The 22,479-nt window shown below is 38.3% G+C and overlaps 1 protein-coding gene across 1 annotated transcript in view; it reads right to left on the bottom strand.

Annotated features, from left to right (window-relative positions):
- PPP2R5A (protein phosphatase 2 regulatory subunit B'alpha) overlaps window positions 1–22,479 on the bottom strand; it is a 37,402-nt gene that overhangs the window by 8,555 nt on the left and 6,368 nt on the right. Inside the window, exons 2-6 of the mRNA XM_088532048.1 lie at window positions 12,910–13,106; window positions 7,716–7,817; window positions 4,087–4,179; window positions 1,288–1,418; window positions 1,061–1,120 (exon numbers count right to left, since the gene is read on the bottom strand). Coding sequence (XP_088388174.1) covers window positions 1,061–1,120; window positions 1,288–1,418; window positions 4,087–4,179; window positions 7,716–7,817; window positions 12,910–13,106 — 583 coding nt within the window. The remainder of the gene's footprint in view (window positions 1–1,060; window positions 1,121–1,287; window positions 1,419–4,086; window positions 4,180–7,715; window positions 7,818–12,909; window positions 13,107–22,479) is intronic.

Here is a 22,479-nt window from a genome sequence, read left to right as displayed (position 1 = left end):
CACAATCTCTAACGTGCCTGTAGCATACAAGTTTGGACACCTGGTAGCAAAGAGGAGGAAAACAAATCCCAAAACGAACAAAAACCCCCCACTCGTAACTGAAATTTGGTAATACTTGTTAGATTGAAGTATTTAACATGACTTCCATGTGGTGAAATGATCTACAAGTTCAGCAAGGAGTCTTGCTGTCCAGCTGCAAGGCTTTGACAGATTCAAGGGGAAGCTGATCCCTTCACCCACAATCATTCAAAGGTAACTTGAAAAGAACAGGGAAACAAAAATACACTTGGCCACACACCTGAGGGCACAGCACCTTGTAAAGGCTGCTTTAATGCTGCAGCTTGAACATGTGTTTTGACAATGTTTCTATGTTTCAGACAAACTTAAAATCAGATGAAAGGAAATTGTTAGTTTCATAAAGATTTATTCAAATGTAGTTTTGCGAGCTTGGAATTTTTCATTGAATCAGTAACATCTATGAATTTTTCTACTGTGCAATATATCTGTAACAATTTTGAAATACTAATAAACTGATACCGCACAAAACTCAAAAATTAAAAATAAAAAAATAGCAAATTAAGGGCAAAAATGACAGTAAGCTCTAACTCTTAAAATTTTCGCAATTGAAGTAAATCAGCCTGCAGATGAAAACATGAGGGCCAAAGTTAATACTAGCTTTTCTGAATCAAGACAAACTATTAGGAAAGGACCAAGAATAGACAGTACTGCTTATTTCCAAAGGTTTTAAAAAAAGGCGGGGGGGGGGTGAGAATGGGGACAGATGCTTTTTTGATATTCACATATCATGCTAGAGGCAAACAAGTACTCTTAAGCAGATTGCAGACCACCTTTAAAATCTGCAGTGAAAGGACAAGTTCTAGTCCATCTTCCAATTGGACAGTCACAGACTAGAGAATGGCAGGTATCGGTGACAGCACTTCATCTCTACTGACTAAAATAGCTTTGTTCTCCCCCTTCCTTCTCAAAGCAAGAAAGCTGAAGCTTTCCAGAGTAACCCAGAGTAACATTTCTTATTTATTCCCCATCCTATCAAACTTACCTTCCTAATATCTCAAGAAGCTCAGCAACACCATTGAAGTGCTCGGTTTCATATATAAACCTGACACAAAGAGGCAAAGTGAAACAGAAGTTAGAAATAGAAGAGTCTTCAATAAGCTTCAAATATTTGACACCCAGATAGGAGAACCAAATCTGGTGTTTCAAGAACAAGTAACTGCAGAGGCGAGCTAGGAAGCCTCAGCCTAGTCACGCACACGGACAGCATACCTGAGGAAAATGTTGTTTATCTGTTTCCTGATGAATGCTCTTAAACCAAGGAATTTTCCATAAATTCGATGAAGAACTGTCTTCAGGAAATCACGTTCTCGTGGATCTTCGCTATCAAAGAGCTCCAGCAACTTTAAAAATTAAATTGAAATATATTAATTTTAGAAGATTTAAAAAATCTTTGCCATCATGTTACTGACTTGAATTTTACCTGCACTTTACAGCTTTGCAATAAAGAGAATGTTTGACCTGAAATTGTATTCTATTGAGAAGCCTGTATACAGACAAAGCCATTCCAAAAACTGAGACACTATCAAAATAATGAAACAATTAAGAACGAGGTTATCAAACCCTAGTGGTTTTCAGTCAGCTTTTAAGATTCCCCAATTAATTACATTTGTATCAGATAATTATAGCTTCTTAATTAAAACCTTGTTCTTCATTTTAAACCTTCCTGTCTTTCAAGTTAAGCAAAGCATAATTCTCCGCAAAATCATTTTGCAGGATAAATGGATAGGGATAAGAATTATGTACATTTCCTCGGGGAAAAAATAAAGTGTTATATTTAATGGGATGATAATGCATTAGAAGCTATAGAAAAAAAAATACAGCATGTAGAAGTTGAGTAATTTCTGACTCCATCTAGCACCAGTATTCTCCGCTAATCCCTCCTGCCATTTTCTGCTCATCTACTCTGGATGATGAACACGATTCCTTTTGTTTAGATGCAAGAAATATCAGAATTCATAATTTAATATGAGTGTTCATCAAAATTAAGCATATGCTATGAAATGTCAGGTTCTGGTTATCTGCTAATAGAGACTGAACACCCCAAATAAGACAGCATGATACTCCAAAGAGATTTTTCTTTCTTTCTTTCTTGACTTGTAGGAAGCTTTCCAAAGACACAGAAAATGCCACACTACAATTCCATGGCAAGTCATTATTTTAAGTTCTTTTTCCCCGCTCTGTGTCCAAGCAAGAGCAAATCCAGAGATGGTAACTACGCTAAACAAGTTCGTAATTTGCTCAAGCAGTCACTGCCATCTCCTGCTCAGGCCAGGTCTGCAAACTTAGGAACGTCTATAGCATGCAACGTATGGCAGGGGACACAGCTGTTTGGAAACTTGCTCAGGCTCATTTCATTTTTATATTTAGAAGGTCTCAGTGTCACCAGTGTCCACATTTTTCTCACTCAGAGATGTCTCTCTCGTACTCTCTAGAAAGGTCAAGTCAAACTTCAGGAATTAAAAATTGAAAGAGGGCTTCCAAGATCAACTAGCAAACAGGCCATTCACAGCCAGCTGTTCGCAGCAGCTTCAGGCCTGGATTTTGTGGGAAAGTCAAACAGACAGGAAGGGGATGCTTAGAAACAGGAACAGTAAAGCCAAATAAATAGAAACATAAATGCAATTTCTGAAGGTGGGGAGGGAAAGTACTCAAGCAATTTTCTACTTTACCCTTACTGCAGAGTGATGCACTTACTCATCTGGATTTGAAATGCCCAGAAACTGAGTTTTCATTACATAGCCACTAGGTCCTGGTACCTTTCCCCTTTCCCTGCCATAGTGCAATGCTGCTCCCAACCCAAAGGCAACTGGTTCCAGCTCCCTCTCTGCCTGCTGCTAAGAAAGCTGCTCCTGGCTGGGAAAGCCAATTCAGACCTTTGGAAAGCACAAGACACTGCCCTCTCAAACCTGCAGCTCCTTGCCCTGACTTGCTGCAGATTTTCTGGTCAAAGGGACCCACAGCAGCATCTTCCTGCTTGTCTCCCTCCCACCTAGGATTTCCACTGAAAGGGAAGCAAGGTGCAAAAGAGTCAACAGCAACACAGGTCCCAAGCTGAAGTGGAAGCACAGAGGTTACAGTCTTTACTTTCTAAAAGCTTTATCTTTTTCTCCCTCTCCACCAAAACTGATTAACAGGAGTTTAAGACAATAACAGGTTTGTACCCAAGACACTAGAAATATAGCACCATAACATAATAGTCTGTTTTAGACAAAGCAAGTCAAATGATACCTGCAAGTCTTGGCTAAACCCTAACAGAAGTAGAAAATACAAATCTATCTTTGGGGCCTAAAATTTCAAGCTATCCCTACTTTAAAGGATAATAATTGGATAGCGTCAATCAAAACAATAGAGCCTATGTTCCTGATGAGTTACATTTAATATTCAATCTCAATTCATTTTCCTGATCAGTTACTTTGCACAGTGAAGCATCATTTCTCTCAATTTTCCCATTTTTTCCATTTATTTTTTCTTTTGTATTTAACACGGGACAATAAAGAAAACAAGACTGTCTCATAACAACTTAGCAGATGATGGAGCACATCTCATTAAATATATATATATTTTTTTTTACAGAAGACAAAACAAAAACAGAAAGTCAGCTTTGATACAGATTTTACCATGATAAACTTCTGCAGGGGTGGAAGAGTGAGAGGGAAGGACAGGGAGAAGAAGAACAAAGGAGGGGGGGAGAAAAATCACAATGACAAAAGCAGTAAAATAACTCAACCAGCACACAAGTGATTTCTCTGGAAGTATGACTGGATATTTTTTTCCACAAACACAGGAGTTTTTATACTCTTTTCAGATATCAACCTCTACACTTTGCAAAGTGTTTCAGAAGTTACTAATTAGCTGCATGGTATGATGTCCTGTATATATAATGCTTTGCAGAAAGCATTGTAGTAACAACTAAAATTTAATCCCTGTTAAAGTGAAAGCTTTAGTTTCAGCCAGCTTCATTTTGAGAGGTGATCTTTAAATCCGTGGGGAGAAGGACTCTGTGCTTACCTGCTGTACAAACTTCTGGTCAATGTATCGCTTCGCAATGCTCGGCTGAAAGTCTGGGCTCTCTAAAAATCTCAGGAAAAATTCATACACCAACTACAAGCATTGAAATGAAGAGTTTTTAATAAGTTACAGTACACCATACACATGGGTATAAAATACAGATAGTAAAGCACCAAAGAGCCCCTCCCTACATAAAAATAGTCCCACTGACTTCACACATGCTTAAAAGATGGACTGGCCAGGCCTCCCATACCCCTCAATTATGGCCTTCAGGGGAAGGCACTGAAAGAACTAAACAATAATCAAGAATATTTTAACTCCCTCAAGTCGAAGCTTAATAAACAATCCCCTAAAAATATTACTACCAGACAAATCAAGTAGAAGTTCTATGTATTACATATTTTCCTTTTTTGCTATATTAAGAATTCCAAATGCTTATACCACCACCAAGAACAGAACTAAATACCATAACATTACAAAAATCCATAAAATAAGTCTATTAACTGAAGTGTTTCTGCTAAGTTTCAACTGCAAGCTGTAAAAATGAAAGGTCATATTAGAAAGCTGAATAAATACACAGACACGTAGCATTTGGCACACCACTGCGTTTCTATACCCTAGATACTCAGTTCAAACAACACGACCCTCTGCATGTTTATACTCAACACCCTCACATTTTGTAGTGTATTATTATTATTATTACAGAATTCAATTCCTTAATTAATAGGACTCCACAAGACCCACAGGTGAAAAGACAGCAGGAGAGAATAGTGAGGGCCTGTTGAAGTTGCAAGTCAGGAAACTTGTCTTCCTGTGCATGAATATAGTGTATATGTAGTTGCATAATTGACTACGCAGCACAGGGTTTTGTTGGGGGGGGGAGAGGGGTTTGTTTGCTCGTTTGTTTTGAAAGCTTGACAGTAGCAAATCCATTAAGTATTCCTGTACTCCATCGTCTGCCTTAGTAAAGGGATCAGCCATGGCTACTAAATTCCCTCAAGCTAAGAACTGTATAAATTCACCAGTGTTTCATACAGAAATGGGAAACATATGGCTGAAGGGAAGTTATTAGCACAGCTTCATAGTGCTTAATTCTGGAGTTAAGTCTCATTAATATTTCTATTGATGACACCCTAGATGACACCATGAAGTTGGAAGCTACCACCAAAGAAAATGTACCAGGTCATCAAGAAGAAAGGACAAGATCCTGAAGACCAAGTGTAACACATATAGGATCAAACTGCGTGACTGCAAAGTGACAGCCCCAAAAGACCTTGGCTGTGCACTAGCATGCTTCTAAGCTGGGGAAAGGAGGAGGTCCTTATTACTAGTCAGCCACAGGATGATAGATGTATTCATGCCATGAAGACAGCAAATGAAACCTGGAATACAGTAGGAACACACTGAACAGTGACGCATGGTCCTACATGCTTTGCACAGATACTCAAACCTGCAAAAAATGTAGAGCAGGAACCACTACAGTTATCATGGGACAGAGCACCCTTCTGAAGGGAGGCTAAAAGGGCATGTTTTGTTGATCCTGAAGGAGGTGGGAGACAATTATGACTCCTCTATTGAGAGAAGGAACAAGCCAAACTAAGCAATAAAGCTACAGCATAATGCTTTACATCAGTGCATGCATACAATGTAAATGCATAACAATATCTGCAGGTAAATCGTCAAAGATTGAGGTTAGGATATAAATTGGTACTGAAAACAAGGTCTTAGAGTAGATCTCTCCATTATAAAAGGAATCAGCACTAATGCATGATTCTCCTTATAGATTACAAACTATAAGCAGTTGCATGTCTCATATCTAATACAGGAGGACAGCAGCCGCTTACCATTCGGGTATTTCAAAGAACCATATATAATGCCTGAACCAGGAACACTGCTAGCAACCTTAAAAAGAGGAGTTTTCAGAAGAGCGGGGAATAGGACAAAGAAGTGCTCAAAATTCCCATTTCTGGGTTGTGTCACAGGAAAGTTCTGTATACTGAGGAAATGTTTATGCAGTTCTGATGTTTATAGAAACTTCCATCTTCCTGACTTCCTGACAATTAGTTTCACTGCTCCTAGACCACATACAACCCATTAAAGGTATCAAATAACTTTGGAAACCCTTGGGAAAAGCATGAAACTATCCAACCCACTTCAGGAAGCAGGCTGTGATGGCCATTCTCCCCACAGTCGGTCTTTCCCTTCTCCTGTACCCTAATGTTTCTGAATTCAAAAACATAATTTTAAGTGCCAAGCAGAGGTAAGAACGGATTCTAGCCACAGCCAGATCTTGGTTGCTTCTGCTCAACACAGTTTGGTTGCCAACAACCATCTTGGGTATTGCTTTAAAGCTGCCCTGCATGTGGCACTCATTTTTCTGAAGGTCTGCAGTCTTTGGCAGTGGTTACACAGGCTGGTAACTTAGTAAGTCACCATCTATCACACAATTTTATAAACAAATGCCAGCAGACTCAACCAGAGTGGCGATTCTGTTTTTCACTTTTCCTCCTAGAAAACTAACTATGCATCCAGCAGCACAGGAGAAAACACCAAGTATGGTTTGTAAAAAATAGCACAACTCACTGCAAGCAGGAAGAGAAAAAATAGCAAGGAGAACTTCAGAGCACGCCAAAAGTAATGAGGAGTTTTGATGTGCAGGGAATGGATGCTGACACCCCAGAATAGTTAGTTATTCTCTGCAGTAACCTTTTCTTACTTGGTTTAAGTTTCAAATACTGCCCTGAAAACTCGCTTTGTAGCTAAAAATAGAAACCTCATTTTTAATGTTGGTATTCTCTGTTACATTAAAACTGTAAAATTACAGCCACAAAGTAACATTTTGAGCCCCTCAGAGGGGATGGCAGGCAGATGTGCAGCAGCTACTCATCTTCTACTTGTCACAGCTGCTCCGTAACAAGTTTTATGTAACGGACGCTACTTTTTCAGCAAGAAATTACCCACAATATGAGCTTGGATCACAAGTGATCAAGTGATTTATGATTGTTCAACTTTTAACAGTTGATAAAAAAAACAAAAAACAAAAGCCACAGCATTAGTGCAAGTCGATCACGTGGTTGATACCGCAATGCTATAAAAATCACGAGATTGGTAGAGGAGCACAACAATGAAATAAGTGACCAACTGTTAGCAAACAACAACGCCGATATTGTCAAGTTTTTGAGGGAGGGAGGGGTTTGGGAAGAGAGGAATGAGGAGATGGGGAGTTTTTGTAAGCTATACATAGGCTATTGCTGTCTTATAAATGCTATCGCTGCTTTTTGTTGCTGCTGCAAGAGAGTGAGTGGTAACATCCAGCTAGATTTCACAGAAAATAAACAAAACCAGAAACCTGGCATCTTGTATAAAGAACATAGTTATCCCAAATATCCATGTACTTTAAGACATACATACACCACATTTTAACAGTTCCATACCTCTAAAAAGTACTCATAACAGGAATAACATTCGGTCGTACATATAACAAAAGCACCAGTTCTGTTCTTTTCCATATACAGGCACTAAATTCTTGTAAAAAACAATTTTGATATTAAAAAAAAAGTACAATATTGCTCACAGCCATTCACAGTTCTAGCCCTACAAGAATACTTGAAAATAAAAGAATCACAGACCTGTATGTGAGGCCATGAGGCTTCAAGAGTTGGTTCATCTTCCTCTGGATCAAAATCTGGGTTATCACTAGGTGGAAGTGTTCTGAAAATATTAGAACTAATCTGGAAAAGGAAAAAAAAAGTTTAATTGTATCATTTAACCTTCCGCAGCCCACTGCAAGCAGTACACTGTTTTTAGCTTATACTTCAATAAAGTAAGATCAGCTTTACATTTATTTGGACTTTTATTCTTCAACTTTTCTAATTTTCCTGCTAAATTCAAAGACTCAGATGTTTGAATCAGACCCATGGGAAATAACAAGAAAACTTTTTTGCCTGTTATGATTTTAGAGAGACACGGGTCATACTTAAGATTTTTTTTTTCCATTAAAATGAAGAATTTGTTTTTAAGGAGACTGAAATTTTCTTTTTATTAGTTGTCTCCAAAAGCTACCATTTTATATGAAACACCAAATACAATGAATACTAACTATGGTCTTAAGCAGAACTTTCTTTAAATGTAAGAGACAATCCCAAAAATATACCTAGTTTCATGATTCTTCACTTTCCTTAATTTCAACATGTCTTAAGGATTGGGGAAGTCAAAACCAAGCTTACAACTGTTATGTAAAATTTACATCTAAGACAGACCAACCTAGAAAAGTTAAGAAAAATGGCTACCAAACCACTTTAACTATAATCTAGTCTTATCAAAACAACTTCAAAGGGGTGGAGATGTTTCTTCGGCAATTTTCTCAGTGCTTACAAGTCTGCATAGAAGACCAATCTTTCAGATGCCAAAAAAAGCATCGTCTCACCCGCTACGCTACGTGCTGGTGTTAAATAGATTTAAAAAAATCCAATAGAGAATGTAAGTTTAATTTCCTCTTTTGCATTTCCTATCCTTGCTTGCAAAGACTGGTTTAGCCACTTTTTTCCAATCAACTGCAAATTCTTTAGGCTCAAGCCTGTTTCAAGCTGCTACCCCCAAGCCAACTAAACACAACCAGGTACCTGACCGGCTGCAGCCGGCGCTTCCACACAACTTCCAGGGAATCTCCAAGGTCGCTGGAAGGACCTTGCAAGGGGACCTAAAAGATCCTGAATTCATCCAGGTGGTTCTGCACAGAAGGATCAGCAGCCTCAGTTACCAAGATATAATGCCTTTGGATAAATAACTGACTTCTCACTTCCCCCATGCCCTTCATTCCAGCTTTTGCTGTCTTCTGTTGGCACGTGCTAAAGCTGCTGGCACTGATGCCCTAGAGAAGGCCAGGGATGCTCTGCATGGAAGGGGGTTAGAGCAAGGTGACCTCGCTTATTGCACAGCAGGGAAAAAAAAAATCTAGTTTGCTGTTTAATGTAAAAATAGAGGATTTAGGATTCTGGGGTACAAGGAAAGATGGCTCAGGTGGGGGGAGAGCAGAGGGAGAAGTTTAAGAGAATTTAGCTTTTAATCAAATCTCAAAGCCAAAGCTATCAAAGAAGAGATCTGTGGTTATTATGTGTATGCTTATTAATTATCCAATAAAAACATCTGTGATAAACACCCAGGATTCAAATTAGTCCCCTGCTGCAACTTCCCTAGGAAGCCCTTACCTCTGCTTCTGTCTTCTGCTAATATTTCCTCAAAATGCATCTTTTTTTATTTCTAGTTGCATCTTACTAAGCTAGTCAACTCTTCAGCAAAACCACCTCATTGAACAAGTTTTATTCCAGAATATAAATTCCAAGTCCAAAACAAGAGTACTAACTACTGACCATGCTCCCAGAGTAGCAGTAAATAGCAATTCTCCGCTGAAGCTTTAGAAAAGTAGCCTGATGATTTTTCAGGGTCTTCAGTACTTGTATTAGCACTATAGGTCTCTTTAGGATTCTGAAACTTGGAACAAAATGTAATATATATATTTCTGTATTAGCCAGTCTCCTCGGTGAATTGGTTCAATTACTCATTGTGTTTGAAATAATTTTATTCCTCATCTGAGCTGCTTCTACTAACATTTTGCTAATAGGATTTCTTGAAAATGTTTTTGGGTTAAAAATCCCACTATTGTTCTGTGGGCAAATTCTTTCGTAATTCTCTCTCCTACTATAACTGAAAGGGGATGTTTTAAATAAGTGGTGTCTTGATTCAAACAGTGCTTTGAGAAACACAAGTGATAAAAGGCTTTTACAGCTGGACAACTTTACAAGAAAAATCAACAATTGTTTTCTAAACCTCAAAGTTTGGAGAAAGCAACATCTTAAAATGTACAACTTCTAGACTGAACCATTGGAGGAGTAGTTAACACATTAATGTGCAGCTTTTCCAAGTTTTTTGTGTTGTTTTAATGACAGAGTCCCTCATAGGCTGTATACTTTTTAAAGGAACTAGACATCTGGAGAGGTACCAGGCTCAATCTCAGTCTTTTTTAGCATTCAGACATGGACACCCACAGGTGTTTTGAAGTTCAGAATTCCACAGGCTGCTAGGAAAATCACTGACATTAGATCTTATATGAAGGTTGGAAATTAGAAGAGGCTGGCAGGCACAGAAGAGGAACACGTCTGTTATGTTCCCAAACCCAACAAAGTCTAGAGCTCCCTAACTTTCCAGAAAGTTTTCAGAGAAGTTACCATTTGCAATGCCAAACCCTAACCTGCTGTTAGCTTCACGCTGCACACATACTGATTTAGATGACCTAGAAAGGAGGCGCACCAGCCATGGCTGCCCCTTCAGAAACTATTGGTAAGCAAATCTCCTTCCTAGCTCTTGGTTCAAGCATTTTTAGCAAAGGGACCCTCAAGTTCTTGGGACAAGAGGAACAAGCATGTATCCTCCTCATTTGCCTAAATAAAAATGAATTCTTTATAGTCTTTATGGACCTGGTTCCATCCATGGTGGCTAGAAATGTATTTTACCACTTCAACGAGTGCAGGATGATAGCAAAGTAGGGACAATTACACTAGACACGATCGTACAGCATCAGCTCTGCAGCTGCCCTGCTTGCAGAAACCGTGGGAAGGAAAGCAATGCTAGGAGCGCTCCTCACCTGCACAGACCTTGCCTATGCACTGGTCAGGAACAACAATATTTTTCCTCTTGGTATCTGTAAGAGAGAGATGACTTTGCCTCCCTCAGACTCAGGCGACTCCAATGAAACTGTGCAGCTTCCTCTGCAAGCTGAAGGAAAGGGGTCCCAGGCCTAGGGAGAGACAAGGGGCTTTGCAGAGGAGTTAGCTGTGTTTCTGCTGCTGAGCCTGTTCTGGCCATTTTAAGGGAACCTCCATGTAACCTGCTCAACTTTGACTACAAGTCAGATAGGAAGGAGGTTTCACTGAGATTGATTTCTCTTCTTATCCCATCCTTCAAACTCTGCAGAAAGTGGGTTTTTTTTTTTTTTTTTTTTTTTATTAATGGTGCAACACTGAAGAGAAAAAAAAAAAGAAATAGTACAAGAAAAAAAAAAGTCCTTCAAGACTCTTGGAGGTTTTGCTACAAAGGATACAAAGGAAATCCTCAAGCCTGCCACAGTGTTGTTTGGGAGGAGAAATCCATCCAGAGCACTTCCTGAAGCCTGGTCCTTATCCCCAGTTCAGGGCAAAGATCTTGTCTGCTGCCAGTTGCCAGGGAGACTAGAAACACTATTCAGGCTTGGAGAGATCTTTTGTCTCAAGCTCAGCAAAGCTCTCACTGAGTATTTAAGACTAAGACCTTCTTCACTTTTTTTTTTTTTTTTTTTTGGTCATTTTAGGGGAGAAAAGGAGGTGGAAATCTGATGGAGAGAAAAACAAGCATTCACAGAGCCTAATCACTTGCACAACAGTAAACCCAAAAGAACAGCCCAACACCCTAGCTCCAAGAAGAAACAACTCCGGTGGAGAAGAAAATCTCTTCTCCCTTCAACAAGCATGACAGTATAGCTCTTTTCTAAAAGGCTGTAGAGGACACAGGACGAGAACAGACCGCAAGGATTCAGGCATGTTGCCACCAGCAACAGGGGCAGGGAGGGGAAGCAAACACACACCAACAAAGCAGCAACTAAAAGACCAACAAAAGAACCCAACCTCCCAACCAAGCATGGAATAGGTGGGTGCACTCCATCCTTGACGCTTTTGCATAAGGGACATTCACAAAAAGCCAGCTCCTTTTAAAAAGGAACTGTGCCCTAGATCTTCTCTGAAGCTTGTTACAAGCTAGTGAAATGAGTTATTAAATGTTTTTCTATAACTCTAGCCTGTCTATAAAATGGTAAGATTTCTACACTTATCTACCTGATAGCAAAGGTAAAATCCCGTATATCAGTTGCTCACCACATTGGATTCCACTATATAGGAAACTATCACTATAGAAAAGTTGCGGGCCACATGATTGAAACTGGTCTGTGTACATACTCAGTAGCTAATTTTAAGTTAATGTGTTGCATGTCTATCAACCCAAAATTTAGAGAATCCAAGCCCCAAACACATTGTTTTTAACCTTTCAACTGTCTAGACAAGACAGAATTGACAATATTCTAGAAGTTATTTAAGAAGTCCTTCAGTTACATCCCCTGCATGTGAAATATCAAACACCCCTTATGTAACATATCAGAATGAATAACAAAAGCCAGTGAAAGTCAGCAGATAATGACCACAAATACTTCGGTGCTTATTCAACAAGCCATTTGCAGAAATTGCATAGTACAACTCACCCTGTGGTTTACAACTTGAGCAAACCACTCATGCTACTCAAGCATAGTGCTCCAAGGCCCAAACAGTGCCAAAGACCCACATAAAGTATTTACAAAGTAGATCAGCTTCTTGCACTGATAAACCTTTCTGCTGACATTAGTATCCGCAAGCATCTTTGCTGGAGAGCTGCAGCCCCTCATTCCACTGCCATTCCCAAATAAACAGAGGCATGCAGCACTGGCATACTTCCATTTTCTGAATGAGTACAACTTCAAAGCTTATCCAGAACGCTAGTGCCTGCAGTAAACTAGTTTTAAATTTTCACTATCCTGCATGCATTGTATTCCAACTAATAATTAAAGACTTATTTTTTTAAAAGTCTTTCTACACAGTTCTATAGGTCAAGTTATTATGAACATATGACGCCATGTTTCATATGCAGATTTACCAATGGCAATGCAGTTGGATGCCATTATAGCTGTAAATTATTGAAGTTCAAAAAGCTGAAGTTGAAGTTCAAGTTTAAATTTCGGAAGAGCACTGAATTCCAAACTCCACTCACCATTTTTACTATGTCTGCATAAGCTGATTCAACAATCACTCCACGATTTGTTGAAACATATTCAACCAGTTCATTCAATGTTGCTCTCTTGATTTCTTTGCTTTTCAGGTCAGAAACAGAGTCCATGAAGTCAAAGAGCACACAACACTGCTGCAGCTTCTGACAGAAGAGATCTTGCTGCTCATTGGAGGTGGCATCTACAAACGGAGAGGAAAAAAAAACACTTAAGTCTGCAGAAATAAAATCGGATTTCTAAGTCTGTTTTGTTGTCTACTGTAATGTTTTTAATTCAAGGAATAGCATTTTGTATGGAAGGCAAGTTAGCAAGCAATACTGTCACAACTGAAAATAAATGCTTGTTTAAGTACATTAGAATGCAGGATCCAGCATTCATTTATGACTAAAAATACGGCAGTATTTTTAAAAAAATAAAAATCAAGCAAGGGAATTTAGGTAAAATATTTAGCTGTGCAATAAGTACCAACCCACCCACAGAAAAAAAAGTCATACCCAGAAACAGTGCGTCATCCTAACCTCTCATTCATCCGATTTGTCTCATTCTGTTCCCTAATACTTTATTACATAACCTGCTTAACAGCCACAAAATCTGCTTGGAAGGAACTTTGTCTTTTTACCCCAATGCAAAATACTACACATACTTTTGACATCATGTGACAAATGTTTCTCTTAAGAATCAACTTCAATATTTCAAAAGGATTAATCCTGAATTTTCATGCCTTGGTCTAGATAATGTACTACAGTCTTAGTCTTGGAGAGTTGTCCAGCTTTTTGGGGCTATTAAACAAAAATATTTGCCTACAACTTGGCATATCTATTTTAGAGGGCAGTCCATCTAAAACCTGGGAAATACAATTTCCTCCAACAGTATTTCACATTAGATCTATAGCAGATGGATTAGGTACTGTATATTTCAGAAAGCGTAGCAAATCTATAGAATGCAACTATTCAAAATGTAACTATTCAACTGCTCAGGACGATAACAAAATCGTCCTGATACTACATAGTAGTATGAACTCAGAGGGCTCAAGTGTCCTCATTTCTGGTTAGAGTTGCCTGTTGGGTTTCTTCTAAGCCACTCTGGTTTTCCATCTCATCTACCAGCCAGTTGGGAAAGCTTTTGTTATGGTAGAAAAAAATGTATATATAAAATATATATTTTATATTTTTTTTCTGAATTTTATCTAGGATTAGGCATGCTTTCCCAGTGAAGAGCTTTCACACCTGTTGATGAACAGGCTCTTTCAATCTAATCTTTTAGCTTCAGTCATTCATTCTAGTAGTCATTATTACTGCTGTTTTACTAGAAAGAAATTTGCAAGAGAAAAGAAGGTCTACTGATATTGGAAAGTCTCAGTTTTAACTCTGAAAACCAAAAGAACTCAGGCTTCTTTTTGCTGTTTTAAACAGAATTAATCTGAAGAAACAGGTTCACATGAAATTTGTAAGTTCAGCAACTCAGCCACTCTAATAATGCCAATTCCTGACATTTCTTACCAAAATATCTCCCACTTAGTGGCTGGGACAACAACAGTTTGCAGTGGTTTTAATATTCAGCAGTTATCTGCTAGAACTGTTTAGCTTCCATATAAGCAAAAAAATAATTGCCAAAATGGACTGATGCACTTCCATTCCAACTGCTTCTTCTACCTGCAAAGTTCCAATACCAGAATATTTGTATTTATTCCCTTTTGCCATCTTACAGTTCTGATCCTATTGTTAAGTGATCACAAGTACTTCAGTGAGCTTTGGAAAAGACTTGCAATTACTCCTCCCTCATAAAGAACAATTCATACTACTGAATGTTAATTCTGCAATTTCAATATCATGTTTTAAATAAAAACCTTGCAAAAATCTAATTTCTCTCAGATAACTGCAAACCTCTTGATATCGAAGACAGGAGCTGCTACACCCTGCAAAATAACCCAGAGCAGCTGTAAAAACATTTGGAAGTTACATAATGTTTTAACTCAGATCTTCTAGCGTTCTACAATGGATTGCATGAATAAGTATTGTAGCATAGCAACAACGCAATAACAGTGACATGCTGAGGACAACATCCAAAAAGGCTAACTTAAGAAACCAACATCCTTTTTTTTTTTCCTCTTTTTTGGACACTAACCACAAGCTGATAGCCATCTTCAAACATAAGTCAAGACTAATTTTATTTCTCCCCTCACCGAAAGTCCATTTATACCCTAAATACCCTTAACTACAGGACTTTTGTAACTGGTACTATCTATTTATTCAATGGTCAGCTAGCTGAGGTTTCACTGACCAAAACATTGACCTAGACATTTCAAGAACTAGAAGGCATCATCTGTGTATTCCTAATACTAGTTAAAAGCAACTAATATCATATAAAAACCTGTATTAGTCACTTTTATTTAGACATTAGAATAACTGAGGCTGCATCTCTGCAGCCCCACAGCATCGCTCCATTTCATGAGTGATCTGATCTATCTCAATTAGACATGTTTTCCCAAGAGAAAAGCCTGCCATTAATCAGCTTTGTTACTTGTATCATTAAAGGAAAAAGGTTATTTTCTATGCATACATCCATACATAGAAGCAATCATAAAACAGAGACATTTACAAGAGGAAAAAAAGTTAAAGTGCAGCTATCATAAATAAAGAAACAGAAAGCTAGTCCTGCTTTATCAACATGACCTGTCTTCATGCTCAATCCCTACTTGATATATAGCACATTTATCCCAGGAATGTTGAGCGGTACCATGGAAACCATCAAGTGATTTGGGAAATTTCACTTGTCAGATAGAGCGCTTGACCGGTCAGGTCTTGTCATAGTAAAACTATGTTTTACTTTAGCTATCTGAGCACAACTGAAGTTAGACAACTCTACATCAAAATAAAAATCATCCTGCAATAGTTTATTCCAGTTCTATGAATAAACGAAACTATGCCCCTATAATTACATCAGCTCCAGGGACTTTTAGCTTTAATAGCACAGTAGCTGTGGCATGACTTTAAACCATTTTCCATTTAGCATGAAGACTTAGACCAACCACACAGCTGAGGTTCAAGATAACTGCTTTTCTGCAAAATTCATAAACAGCTCAAGAAACACCGAAGTCGGAGACAGCAAACGAAATATGCAAAAGAAGGGAGAAAAAGCATTTAGTTTCATTTGGAAAAGCTTAAATGCTTTCAAACTTACCAGGTTATCAATGTAATTCTGAGCATGAACCAAAATACAGATGGGGGAAAGATTTTTGCAAACACAGTTACTTCATCAGTTACTTCATACTTGAAATACAACCACTGTCGTATCACTACCTGTGAGACTACAATAACCTCTTCCCTCAGAATATCTATCTCATACATTTAAAAGCATTGCAGGGAAAAGGAGGATATTTCATTCTCAAACAAACTGTTTACCCAAGATCTACTGTTCCAAGCCAAAATATCTAACATAATCCCTGCTTCATTAGCAGAAACTGGAATTTAGGTCTATAAAAATTCCTCTCAACTACACAATTCAGAGAGGAGAGAGGACAAAAAGAAAAAAAGAAAAACCTTCCCTCCAAAACGCAAAACCTCTCAAACATGTGTAACAAATTTCATTTATATAAATCTCTAATTGAATAGTTCTACTTTTTCCTGAGAATGCTGCTCCACAGAGATGCAGAGGAAATCCAGAGCCACAACCATAACATTTTGTCCTACGAGCTCCCCAAACAGTGCACATTCAACTCTTTATTAACACTTTGAGGACAGTGGTATTGGGGAATACAACCATCCCTACACTAAGCTAAACCTTACGGTCAATCTTACAGTTCTACATAATTCCCTGACAAAGTGAAATACAGAAGATTGAAAAGGAATGTGCCATAGTTCAACATACTCTAAAGTTTAGCATATAGTGTCTGTACTCCAGCTACATTTATCGTGCTCTACAAGGCCGTACTCAACAGTTGTAGAATCTGCTGGAGCAGAATGAAGACCTGACACTAATTTGGAGAGAGGAATGCACGTTCTCTGAGGCACCACGTGTTTCTTCACTCTTGATTTCTCTAAGTTATCAGTACTGTTGCGCAGCCTGCTCTCTTCAGAGATACTGTTAGTCTGGAAAGAGGGGAGTCTGGATAAACTCTGGCTTTCCCAACATAAATCAGGCATAGGCAGAACTGCTTGACCTGAATCTAAGATTTGTTTTTATCCCATGGAGTTCTCATGTGCCTTGATTTCTTGTAACATCTGAAAGGCTAAGCTGCCAGTGTTTACATTAGAGGCAAGTTAAAGCACTGTTAATGTTACAGCATGGGACAGAAGGTATTGCCAGGTTTCCCAGCTGTACATTTGCAGATTCCCAGGCAGCTAAATAGCTGGCTGGCACTAAAAGGAAGAGGTCTCAACCATCACGTGTACCTCCTTCCCTCCTCCAGCCCTGCTCATTTATTCCTCCCTTTCCTCCTCTGCTCCCAGTCACATCCATCTCTCACACTGGCTCTGGAACTTGTCAGACTCTACAGTGAGCAGCTTTAACTCAATAACGTGGCCAGATTAGAGAGTTTAAATGGCTTCTGGAAGGGCCTGATGAGCAGGAGGTCTGGCCCAAGGTTAGTCATGGGAGCAGACTTCTTTCAGCTGCAGTGAACGGTTAAGTTATTCTCATTTGAAGCCGTCATCCAACCTTAAAAGTATTCAATAACTGGAAAATCATAACTATGCAGTTAAATTAGGTTTGTGGTTTTTTTTTTTTTTTTGAATAATACTTTGTTTTCTTTTGGAAAGCAGCTTTAGATCTTTTCTTAAATTAAATTGTTGCCTATGTATAAAGCTCAGAGAATACTCACTTGTGCTTGTGTGTCCACATGAGAAGTTAACACAGTTCTAGCAAACTAGTGGATCAATAGCCCAAAAGAAATGTGTGGGGCTACTAAGAGCAGTAATTACGCAGCTCCTCAGGTAGTCAAGGAATCATGTAATCAATATTTTCATTTTTCCATACAGAAAAAAATAGAAGAGGCACCTAAAGTTCTATTTCTTGGTAGACTTTCCCCCTACACACATACACTGGGCTCAACAACATGTATTTTCAAGTTATATGTGACCCCAGGCCTATAGCTACTGCGAGAACTGTGAAAGGGGCCAAGGGAGCTTCCCCACGTATTTTCACTAACTAGAGCTCAGATTTCCCAAGTCAAAGAGAACCTCGCTCTCTCTCTTAGATGTTAGCCAGCTCCCTGTACAACAGGGTGTTGTGTAGGTTTGCTCACTTGGGGGCAAGGCTTGGAGATAAGTAGATAGAAAGCTCAAGTATTAGGCTACAAGGTCCATACCACATATCAAATTAAAGACCTGACAAAGAATTAAAGCAAAGAAAGCACATTGGTCAAGCCTGTTGTAGTTTACAAAGTTATCTAGGCTACACAGAATTGTACGATTGTTTACTCGAAAGAAGCACTTCTGAAAACCTTTGGAAGTCCAGTAACACCAATTGTTTGTTCTATGAGTCCCTTCTTCCACTGCAGATAGATGGCCAGCAGTTGACCTTAACAAATCAGCTCAAAAACTTGAAAAGCCAATTCTGATCCAGCAACATCTGTCATGACTCTTCTGCAACAAACCTCCACATCAGGATGGTCAACTGTAAGCACCTCCCTACCTAAACCATTTCTGCCATCTTCCAAGCTTCCTGATAATCTTATACAGGTATAGTCTCTAGCTCTTAACGTGTCGAATCTGCCAATTTTAATGAAGATTTAAGTCAATCAAAATACTTCAAAACATAAGAGAGCAACTGGCCGGAGTGCCTTCTTTTTTAAAAAATGGCAAGACACTACACACACACCACGAATCACTGGAATTATAATTTAAAACACCCTGAAATTAGCTTAAAAACTCTACATGAACCATATTAGCATTGACCAAAGAAAAGTAGATCACTAAAACTTAACTGAAATTCAGAGTTACATATAAAAAAAAAATCCAGTGACAGGACAAAGTTGATTCAATACTGCTTTTAACAGACATATTAACAAGTTCAGCAATTTGCATATGGGTAACCATATGCAAGAGTTTGGCTCAGCATGATACTATGAACTTATACTATGCACAATTAAAAAAAAAAAAAAAAAAAAAAAAGTCTTCAAAGCACCACTTATGTCACTTCTCCTGAATTTGAAGCAAGCTTTCTTCCACAAGCAAGCCAACTATTAGGTTCCCCTGAACAATCACCTATGGTTTTGGCATGCACCATTACTATACTTGCTGTCTTCATTTAAAAACCATCAAGCAGTTTTAATCATTGATCTTATGCCAAGATGGACATATCTGGAATATAAGCAGAGGCTCTGGGCATCAACATTCTCTCTTCCACATGAGATGTTATCCCAAATAACAGTTTCATGGGTTCGATGGAGAGTTAACAGCTCACGACCAAACTTTAGCAGTTTTGACTTTAAAAAAACATAGGAAGGAGCCCTGCCTCTTTAAGTAAGATTGTGCTAAATTTAAGGGTGTTTACCTCCTGTCCGGGTATTCTCATGCACAGGCAGATCATTAGCCTGGAGGAGGGGGCGGGGGGGGGGGGGGAGATGGAAATTGTTATTTTGAATATGTAAAGAGGGACTGGATGACAACCTTCAAAGTAAAATTACAAAGAGTGATACAAAGCCCTGAGAATTGGAACTGCTTTCCAGAAACACAAAATACAAGTCTTGAGCAGTTTTTGTTATATGGAAAGTAGCAAAGGCTTTGTTATGGTAAAACATACATGCTTTCAAAATGCTCTCCTGAAAAGAGAGCAAATTAAGGTCAAAGGAAAGCTCTGGGTATATAAACAGGTCTTCCCTTTAAAGGTTACTAGTGTAGATCATACACATGCCACAAGCTAAAAGCACAGAAATAGTTACCACAAATAAGCTGGCACACAGCAACTTCTTGCTCCTTGCAACTCACTCATCTACCCAAGTGCAAACACATGGGAGAAAAAACAGCAAAACACAAGAGACTCCAAGGAAAGGACAAGAGACTAACAGACTGCTTCTGACCTTGTCAGACCAAAAAAGATCAGAAGGGAACAAATTAGTATGATGCTGCTTACTCCTAAAATGCGTACTGTAACAAACTAGCTTTTGCCAGCCTCAGAACAGACATGTCTACCTCAAACATGTGTTCTTTTAGACTTAGCATTTACTGAAGTCCAAGTGTTTAAACAACTTTTAAGCAACTCGGGAATTTCACACATCGTTCTGAAGATGCAAAATGCCCTGCAGGTTGTAGACTCAAGGAACTGCTTCACACCTACTCTGCTCAAAATTTAAAGGAGAATGATCTGAACAGTTCTTTTCCCCATTTTTTCCAGCAGCTGTAGCACGCTGTATGTACAAGTACATACAGAATAAGGACCAAAAACAGCAGGTGACAAAGTTGTATGCCAAACATTAAGTAAATGTTTAAATTCAATAATCATTACATAGCACAGCATTTAAATGCACCCTTAGTTTATATGAACATAACTTAAAAGCCTGAAACAAATTCTTAATTTGCACTTTTTAAGCTTGAAAGGATAGAAATTGTTTTTACCATTTGAATAACTTTAAATCAACTGAAATTATGGTATATTACAAACACGGAGTAGTGCTAAAGCAGCATAACATAAATGATCTAAAGTATGCTATTAAGCTATTGACTTGTACTCTTTCCCTCCTGCACCACTTACTCGCCCACCCAATCTAAGACTAAAATTGAGTAAAACATTAAAGTTACTTCAGCTTTGGCATGACACTAAAAAATATAACTCAACATTACAAACCAAGTTTCCTCCCATCCCAAACAGAAGAAATGCTCTTGTCATTCCCCCATAGCAAAAAACAGTGTTGTATGCAATACAAATATATCTTTTTTGAAACCAAGGGGTAACTCTTAAACATGATAGTAGAGTCTCACAGTCTGCAGTGAATTTAGTACCGATGCTATTTAAAATGTGTGAAAAGAATGTATAGGGGAGTAATTTAGTAAGGAAAGTGTGCCAGAGGAGACATGGCTAAACTCTTGCTTCATAATTTTCAGAAGTTTAAGACATGCTTAATCATGATATTTAAGTTTTAGTATGAAGACCCAACATTAACTTAGGCTGAAAACACAGGCGAAGTCCTGGTTCTTCTGCATTCAGTGTTGTAACTCCCATTGCCCTCAGTTGGAGTAAGATTATCATCCTGAGCAGATGAATATTCAAGTACTTCAAGGATCTCTTTACCCACTTTGCTTAAATTAGGCATCCTGCCTTATAAATAAAAGTCTGTTTGAATTATTTTCCCCATCAACTTTTACCATACTCTACTAAACGGTTCTGTTAATTTTTTTTAACCATACACTGTCAGTCTGTAAACTGAAAGTGTTCAATAGTGAGAGATCCTACACCGGATTAAATTACAGTTCACACAGTTTAGCAAAATCTTAGCCTTTTTTTTTTTTTTTAAAAAAAAAAAAAACTTTAATTTACACTATTTTGGTGTACAAAGTTTATTTTATTCCTGCTTTCTACTCCTAATGGAGAAATATAAATTCTCGAACCTTGCCCTTCCTGACTGTACTGTGGAAGTCTACCTTTCTATAAAGTTTTAGCTGTTGCATTTTAATTTCCAGTCTTAAAATGAGCTGCCTGTTTGTCTATTAAATAATATAATGCAGAAACACACAATACATGTTACATATATGATTCAACATCTACATGCAATTCTCATTTGTTCCTGCCACATACCAGTGAGAACAAAATTTATGCTACTTCACAGAACTTCAGCCTCCAAGTAAAAAGTTCACACCTATGCCATGTTTTTAAAAAGTACACTTTTTTCTAGATTTGAAACATAACACAGATTTCAAAAATTTTACCCGATTACCCTAAACCAGACCCTTTCTAATCCAAACTCTTTCCATTTTCCCATAGAATATTATATGGAAAGAAAGAATACAATAAAAAGACACACTTCTGCTTTACATTTTTTAAAGACCTACATCTACAGAAACAAAGTAACCTATTTAAAAATCACTTCTAAAATTTCACTTGCTTATGCAATGATGCACCCTGCTAGCTCCCAATTACTGCAAGGGCAGAAGTAAAGCTTCACACTTTGACTAATTGCTGTGACTTCTTATTTCTACTCTCCTTCAGATCAGCATCCCTAGGCTATGGCATATTGTCCTTCTCCAGAAGGACTCAACTCCACCTTCCTCTTGCAATTCTTCTGCAAACATCTATCTGTCTGCTTTCACCTCTCATATCCAGAGTTTGTCAACTCTCCAAGCGCACAATGATCTCTGCTTTAATCAATAATTTGAAATGTAAACTTGCATAACAGATTGAAAGCTTTTTTTCTTATATAGCGAGTGGCTTTCATGATATTAATTCTTGAGAACAGGAGTTTGCAACTCAACATTTCAGCTTTACAATAGCTGGGGCAGAGAAGCTAGTTTCTGCTATGGACCCTTCTGCCCACTCTTCCCACTCCTCACCTCTGCTTAGCCAGCCAGTGCCACAGTGCCCTGTCACCATAACACAGTTTGGGTGTCTCGCTTGTAAAAAAA

The sequence above is a fragment of the Tinamus guttatus genome, unplaced genomic scaffold (genome assembly GCF_059628265.1).
Source record: "Tinamus guttatus ecotype Peru unplaced genomic scaffold, ASM5962826v1 Tinamus_guttatus_pri_ptg000033l, whole genome shotgun sequence".
Taxonomy (NCBI): domain Eukaryota; kingdom Metazoa; phylum Chordata; class Aves; order Tinamiformes; family Tinamidae; genus Tinamus; species Tinamus guttatus.
The sequence above is the reverse complement of the archived record's forward strand: the minus strand, read 5'-3'. Positions and strand labels throughout refer to the sequence as shown.